The following is an 8,101-nucleotide window of genomic DNA, read 5'->3' on the forward strand; positions in this document are numbered from 1 at the left end:
AAAAAGCCTTTTAAAAGAAGTTATGAACTGACTGATATCAATTTAAAATCTATGATCCCAAAAATCTGTCAAAACTTTTCCAGTAAGAGGAATAACAACCATGCACTGTGTTCTATACTTCTCTCATGTCTCCAGTTTATCTCAGCTACAATTTTTAAACGAGTCCAAGGAGCTGAGATGCACTCTCATGTGTAAAGTACCTTATGTACCGCCATTAAAATAGCTGCATTATGCATGCCAATAATGGATGACAATACAACCACTTGTGTAAGTAAAGCTGCTCATGTGTGGAACCACTTAAAGGATCAGGCCCTAACCTAGTAATTTATGGGCACCTCATTATCGGACCCAAATCTCTTAAATTGCTGTTCACGCTCAGTTCTGAAGCTCTTCCCACAGTTTGACTTAAAAAATCAGCCTTGCAAAATTATACTCAGTCATAGTAAATAAACTTTTCTGGCACGAAACAAGCAAGTAAAATATTGATATAATTAAGATATTGGACATAAGAGCAAGCACAATTTGTACCTTCACCGCTAAATTTTCATAATCTATCTGCAAGGCTGACTCAGATGCAAAATCTATACATAGCCAAGAAAGAATGAGTAACTTGTACTAAGTAACTCCAAAGCCACAAAGCAGTTACTGCATCCCGTACCTTCCACCAGAATCACTCTTAAACATTCTCTTTAACTGTCCATTGCAAATTTTTTTAAAAGACCCAAACTGCAGTAACTTCATCTCAACCCTCAAGCACATCCGCCCCAAGATACCTTTTCAAACCGTTGCCCAAGTTGCTCTCTTAACCACGTGGTCTGGTTTTTCAATAGTGAGCTGATGGGCACGGATGAAGGCCAAATGTTTTTGAAAAGTTGGGCCACTTGCAGAGTAAAGATTCAGGGCTCTGACCCTCTTCCCATTAAACTCAAAGGCAGGCATCTCATTGGCTTTTATAATGCTAGGGGCCTACTCAATCTCCCACTCTTGTTAATACAAAGATCACAGCTAAATATTGAAACTTTTCCTTCCGTACCACATTCTTCAGAAGTTGCATGCATTTATCAATCCTCGCCATGTCCCTATTACCTATGGAAGAAATTAAACACCTTGTATAATGGATATCTGTGGCAAAACGATAACTAATAATAACAACGCCTCACTCTAATAAATAAAACCCAGATCTCCTGCCTACTGCTACTTTAACCACAAGACCATCCTTCTCTTTAATTTCATGTCAACATTCTAAAAAGGGGGGTGGGGAATTGGGGACAAGACAGATATTTAAGTTCGGGGTCAGTTGGCCCATATTAGAAGAAACCAAAGTTCTCATTTGAAAAAACAGTGCACGTGTGTAGAATTGGACCTATCTGGAACTTAGGCGTCACTTAAAAGTATCTATTTCCTCCATTTACAGGGAACTTCAAGCATCCTTCAAGAGACAAAAGGTCTTTGCACTCCCTACAACTATGAGGGTTTTTTTTCTTTTATGGCATTCTTTGCTGCAGGCTTGTTAAGTTTTATTATTGTGAAGTATATTTTAATAAAATATTATATTAGTAAAATGGCCAGCAGGATACCTTTTGACACTCCATATAGCCCATGCTTTTCTATTTAATGGTAAGTTAGAAATACAACTTAACCTGAGCATCTGATCTTTCATATAAACATCTGTAATTGTATTTGAGGGGGAAAAAGGAGCAAGGGTCATTTTTCAGATGCATACCCAGTTTGGGTAAAAAAAACCAAAACAAAACAAAACCCAACAGCAAACAAAAAAAACAAAACAACTTTATTTATAAGGAAGAAGCCCGAGTATAACGTTTCTCTTATGCTCTTTTCTTTTTTCTTAACATACATACAACTGTCACCTTCCTCAGCAGTAGGGATGAAAGCTGGTGAGTTATACACTAAATTTAAAAGAAAGAATATAATATTTATCCCTAAGAAGTGTGTTGGCAGAGCAAGAAACAGCCTTTTCCCAGCTGACCAACTTAGGTGCCAGGTATTAGAGTGACACTGAGCCACTTCTTTTAACAAGGTACTGTGGCCCATCCAGCAAGTCAGTAAAGGATGGGAACCACTCTGAAGGAAAAATGGTGTGGAGATGCTTTGGCAACTATGACAAGCTCCCTTCAAGGTAGATTTCACAGACTTTAAGGCTGCAAGCAACCTCCTAGTATCATGGGGTGCAGCCCCCCACCCAAGGGGTCAGGAAGTCGGCTACAGGCTGACAGCCATTGCAGTCGATCCTATGTTATTTCCAATCTTTTCCACCAACTTTTGTAAGATTATGGGAACACAGCGGATTTGCTTCGCAGTGAAAACTGTGAGGTGCTGAAGCAACGAAAGCAACGTGGAACGATTCAGAAAGAAATCAGTCCAGCCTCCTGCTCACCAGCGGTTAGAGAACCGCTCACCCTGCGTCACCTCAGAGAACACAAGTCAGAAAAGAGACAACGATCAAACAGGGAGGAGACGTTCCCACACGCCAAAAACAGGGGAGCGCATTACCCATGCCAGAAAAAGAAAAAAAAAATCCGTTTTGTTCAGTTACAAAACCACGCTGTCAACTGAAGAAAAAAAAAGTTTGCTAAGCCTCCCTCTCCTAATTTTCTTCACACGCAACTCTGCTCTGGGAGGGGAGCCCTGCAAAGAAGAAACTTTTTCCCTGACCCATCGTTTCAACTCATCTCTGGAGCAGTTTTAGGTCACAGCCTGCCTTTTCACTTCAAGGGGGGTAAGGAAGCGTCGAGCCCCGCCGAGCCCCCGGAGGAGCGAGAGGGTTTCTCCCCACTTCGCCTCTGCCTCCTGAGGTGGCTCAACCCGGACAGCCGCCTCCTCCCCCAGCCCCCGCGATCCCCCTGCCCGGAGGTGGCTCTGCCCGAGGAATGGCGTCTCCACGGCCCCTCACGGGAGGCGCATCCCCGGGGCGGGGGGAGCCGAGACCCGGCGGCGGAGGAGGGCAGCGGTACCTGAAGACACAGTCGTCGCGGGGGTCGCGGGCGAGCGAGCCCGACCCGAGCTTCTTGCTGAAGAGCTTCTGGAAGAGCGTGGGGGACATGGCGGGACGCACCCGGCCCCGGGGCGGCGTCGGCGGCTACTCCAGCGAGCCCGACTCCATTCGGGGCCGCGGTCATATGACGAGCCTGAGTCACTCGGCGCCGCCAGCGGGAGGCGGGGGGCAGGGCCAAGGGGGAGGAGCCACGGCTCTGCCCCGCCCTCACCCCCAGGCCCCGCCCCCGCCTCCCAGCGCGGGAAAGGGGCCTCCGCACTCAGCCAGGTGCTGCTGCTGCTGCCTCTGCTTGTAAAGGTGCGTGCTCCCCTCGCCTTCGCCCCCAGGGGCTCTGTCTGCACCACCCCGAGTCCTGCCGGGCTGTGGGAATGTCAGCCTGTTTGTACAGACGGGTATGTATGTATGTACGTGCTGATTCGCTCTCACCCCAGGAGCCTTTTTATACCAAACATTCGTTATACTCTTAGGCGAGCAGTGGGGTGGAAGCCTGCAGTAGTTGCTTTGGGTGGGGCACACCAAAATCGACTCTCGTAAGTGGATGTGTGCTGCTTGGCAACACGTAGAGAGTGGACGGGTGCCCCCTGAGGTTGGCTGTGCACCCGCTGGGAGCACCAACTGTGAAACCAGAAGTGTACATCCAGTTTCACCACTGATGGTTTCACACTTGGCCCCTGGGCAATCCTGCTGGTCTGCTATTGGCTGCAGGGGGACCCTCTCCCGTTGGTGATCTGGTGCTCCCCCCCAGACTCAGGAGGGACCAGTCGCCCACATCACTGCTCCTCACTCGTCTGCGACACGCATTTCTGTAGTTGCCAGGAGGGCACATGCCCCCCCAGCAGCAACTGCTCCAGCTGGTAGCTGAGCATGGACGGCTCACACTTCTCCTGAATTTGGCTTCGCTGGCATCACGTCAGCAGCAGAAGTGCTAGCACTTCCACCACCATGGTACCACATGTGGAAGTGCCAACATTTCTGCTGCCAGCGCACTCAGAGACCAGCTGCTGGGGTACCATCCCCTCCCCCAGTCACCAGCTGGCCACTGGGGGACCCCCCCCAGTTGTGCCCCGCTGGTGCCCCCCCCAGACTTGGGAGGCACTAGTCACCCATACACTAGCTTATCTCCTACCCCTCTCCCTGATCCATCAATGAAGCCTTCACCACCATCTCTTCATACCAACTGAACGTTCACCACCACCTTGTGCTTGTGTGCATTGTCTGTGTTGGTGAGTACCAAAATGGTCTTGTAAACGTGGTAGAAATGGGTCTGGGGGTCAGTACAATTGAGGTCTTGGACCATATCCCTATTTGTTACATTGTAAAATAGGTTCCCTATATGTGAACTCAAGTTAAGCTCCATTTTCCAGGAACGCATGTACAGCATAAAGTGAGGGAAACTTGTATACAAATATATACACAGTTGTAGATGTGTGTATACATGTGAAAATATAGACTTGAATATAGGCAGACAAAGTTCTCTGGGTAAAATGCCATCCAGGAAAAGCACAGAACGACTGCTTCCTCAGCCTGACAAAGGGTCTTTGTACCTGAAAGTTTGCAAAGAAAACTTTTTCCAAGTATTTGAGTTGGTCTAATAAAATATATCAGATTTACACAAAGAAACTTGTCTGCCTTGGGTAAATGTGAGATTTTTATTAGACCAACTAAATTAGACAGACTTGAATATACATGATTATGGAAATATATATACATATATATCATGTACAAGTATACATATACACTATATGTAGTATATATACACTAAAATTTGTATAATTACACACATGTATATATAATATGTGTGTATATAATTATACAAATCTTTGTGTGTATGTGTGTGTATATAATGTAGAGATAGAGTAATATGTGTGTATATGTATATATGTACATATATTCCCACACACTCATTTATATTTCCAAAAATCCTTGTGAAACCTGACAGAGGGGCTCAGGAGAAGCACCTGCCATCATTTAAAACTAATTTTGCATCTCCCCTCCTCTGCAAACTAAAAATTGCTTCAGTGGGCCTTTACTAAGATCACTGAAGATTGCTAATGAAAGATTAAGTCTAATAAAGGCCTCTTTTTATAAGTAGCTACCTGTAGGCAAACTGCCACACCCAGACAATGGCTCTTGATTCACTGGTTCTGTCTATTCAGACATACAGGTTTGCGGCCTAAGACATCCTCAGCCTTTACAGGACTACGATATAAGGAAATATCCACCTATACACAATAAGCTTTATTACGTATAAAAGTTGGTGGCACAAAGACCCCATAATACTCAGAGAAATAATGGGGGAGAGGGGGAGAACTTTTTCTTCCATCTATGAATACCTATAATCGAAACCAGGCTTTGTAATTTAATTTTTAGATTATAAGAATCATCTGGCCTTCAATTCTAATATTGAAGGAAGGGGAGCAGGAAGGAGGCCCTGACAATAGCTGGCAGGGATGGGGAGCTGGCAGGGAGGGAGGGAGGGAGGCTGCACGGGCTCAGGCAGGCACGGGGCAGGGGGAGGCAAAGGGGAGAGTCATGGTGGCTGTTGTCAGGGCCAGGCAGCAGGGAAGGAAGGGAGGGAGGGAAGCAGGAAGGGAAGAGGGATCACAGTGGTGGTGTCTCCCCTCCATCCTCCCCGGCCCCGATAACAGCCAGCAGGGAGGGGGAGGAGACGGAGAGGGAAGGAGGGGAGTGGGGAGAAGCCCCTCCACAAGGCGGAGGCTGGTGGGGGAGGGAGCCCCTGTGCCAGAGGCTGGAGGATGACGTGGTGGCAGTGGAGGGAGTTTTTACCTGGCCAGCCCCAAAGGGTAAGCAGGGGTGAAGGGGGGGCTATATAAACACTCTCTGAAATCCGTCCTTCTTATGGACAATTAGCTAGTTTGCTTATAAAGATGTAATAAGTATTAAGCCAAACATATCTAGTATATGCTATATTAATAAAAATAGTTAAAATATGCATTTTCCAGCAATTCAGTCATTTTAGTGTAGCTCTTACATGACTCATTTGAAATGGCTCCACTACATTAATTCAGAGAGATATTTTAGGCCAAAATTTATGGAGCCGTCCCATTAACTTCACTGAATAAGAACTGCCGCACAGTTAATCTGTTAAGCAGTATCCATGTAAGACTGTGACCGATAACCTTTACCCACTGGTACTGAAGAACAATTTTCCACTTTCACTGAAATTTAATGCAGTCACTTTTACCAGAAGACAAAGAAACGGGGAAATGCCTAATCTCTGACAAAAACCAAACAGAACAAGAGCAGACATTGTTGCATGAATAGAATTTCCATCTCTGGGTACAGAAACAGCTGGCCTGGCAACTGACTGCATGTAATAAAACTCTCCATTAGAGTCAAGGAAAGAAGATTATTACAGAAGTGCAAGTATTTGGAGGGAAAAGAAACATTTCAACCACAGATTCACAGAAGTTTTGGCCTGAAAGGGACCTTGTGAGATCATCTGGGCAGGCAGAGAAGAGCCACTCATACGATTAGAGGCCTAAAGTGCAAGCCATACGAGGAAAGGCTGACAGATGTAATAACCCACCAAGCTGTGCATCCAGTCTCCTTCTGAAGATCTTCAAGGTAGGTGCCTGTACCCACCCCCATTGAGTCTATTCCAGAGTCTGGTCACATGAACCACGAGGTTTTTCCTTATACCCAGTCTGAAACCTTCTAGGAGTGAGAGACCATTGCTCCTGGTTTTCCCCTGGGGTGCTTTGGTGAATAGCTGTTCGCCTCGCCCCTGATGCTCTCCACGGATATATTTGTAAGCTGTCACCAAATCCCCCCAAAGTCTTTTTTCTAGGCTAAACAGTCCCAAATCCCTCTCCCTTCCCCAGTCCTGCAAATTCCGGGCAAATGAGTGACTGCCCATAACAAGAAACTGCGTTATTGGACAATTTTTTGTGTTTGTTGTCTGTCAAATTTTATGCTGGTATCTCCAGCCTTAGAGAGTAGGGCTGCTTATAGAACTTCTCTCAACACTGTAGTTCACTCATTCTTCTGCTTCTAATGACATTTGCATGAGATTACAGTCTTGATTGCAAACACATGTTATTTGCCTGCCCATTCCAGGTGCAAATCCCTGTCTGTCCCCGTCTCATTCTGTGCTGAGAAGTTGACTCTCACTTCCAGTTGGCCTATGATGTTGGCCCCATCATTGACTTGCTTGATTTTCAAGCAAGCACATTCATATTTTCTCACTGTTCTTCATGCCTGGAAATGCTCCTCATAGACAGGCTCAACGTTCTCTCTCTACTCTCGTTTACAGTAAAGCCTGCAAAAAAACTGGACAACGCATGGGCCTTTGATGTGCTATAACTACTGCTTGTCTTCTGTTGTCAGTCTCTATCAGCCTGTTTTCTCTTGTCTTGTACTTGCACTGGTAACTTCTTTGAACATCTTTTACTCAGGGTTTGTGAAATGCCTGGCACAATGGGGTCTTCGTTTTTGACTGCAGCTCTTGGACATCGCATTACTTCAAAAAACAAGTTAGTATGAAAAATAAAGTATGGTGAAATGCATTCCCCTGCAAGTCTTACCAGATGCATAGCTGAAACAAAATGGAGAATTCAATCAAGGAGCCAGACTAATTAAACTTATCAGTTGTTCGAATCTTCCCACGCGTACAATTTTATTTTTTTTAATAGGAACTTATGATTAGTAGCAACTGGCATAATGGGAATTGGCCTCAGCATAAAGTTATCACAAGAATGTGTTCCATTACTGCATAAGCAGGAAACAACTTTTACAGTGGCTTCATTTTAACCTTTTTATTTAGGCATTTGAAATCAACAGAGTTCTATCAGGTCCTTTGCTATTTACTGGTTATAGCTGGACATAGGTAAAAACTGATCTTTGAGATTCAAAGTCCTCACAAAATTCTGATTTCTAAAGAAATAAATTATAACAAATATAAATCAATTCTCAAGTGTTTAGAAAAGCACCTTATAGTGTTTTTAAAGGACTTTTCTTACAAAAAGACTCCTACGTGAAGTGACATCTACTGCTGCTTGTCATGATTGCTTTGTCCGATTCTGGGGATTCAAGTTACTAAGGTTCTTCTTTTTTAAAAGGAAAAAA

At 45.0% G+C, this 8,101-nt stretch overlaps 1 protein-coding gene and 1 long non-coding RNA gene across 5 annotated transcripts in view; one reads left to right on the forward strand and one right to left on the reverse strand.

Moving 5' to 3' along the window:
• Positions 1 to 3,176, reverse strand: part of FNIP1 (folliculin interacting protein 1) — a 90,928-nt gene extending 87,752 nt beyond the window's left edge. Inside the window, exon 1 of one of the 4 annotated variants that reach the window (XR_016444408.1) lies at positions 2,973 to 3,176. Coding sequence is in view for 3 of the 4 variants with exons in the window: in XM_090064405.1 (XP_089920531.1) it covers positions 2,973 to 3,061 (89 nt within the window). In the remaining variant the exon portion in view is untranslated. Of the gene's footprint in view, positions 1 to 1,033; positions 1,054 to 2,972 lie in introns of those variants that run through there. The other 3 variants (XM_090064405.1, XM_090064410.1, XM_090064409.1) reach the window with 3 other exon arrangements.
• A 65-nt stretch (positions 3,177 to 3,241) lies between these two features.
• Positions 3,242 to 7,624, forward strand: LOC149856228 (uncharacterized). Its single transcript, XR_016444409.1, has 3 exons — positions 3,242 to 3,405; positions 6,368 to 6,601; positions 7,432 to 7,624. It is a non-coding gene; the product is annotated as an uncharacterized LOC149856228 (long non-coding RNA).
• Positions 7,625 to 8,101: the final 477 nt, after the last annotated feature.

This window comes from Crocodylus siamensis, chromosome 10 (genome assembly GCF_052110815.1).
Source record: "Crocodylus siamensis isolate JL-2025a chromosome 10, ASM5211081v1, whole genome shotgun sequence".
Lineage (NCBI taxonomy): Eukaryota > Metazoa > Chordata > Crocodylia > Crocodylidae > Crocodylus > Crocodylus siamensis.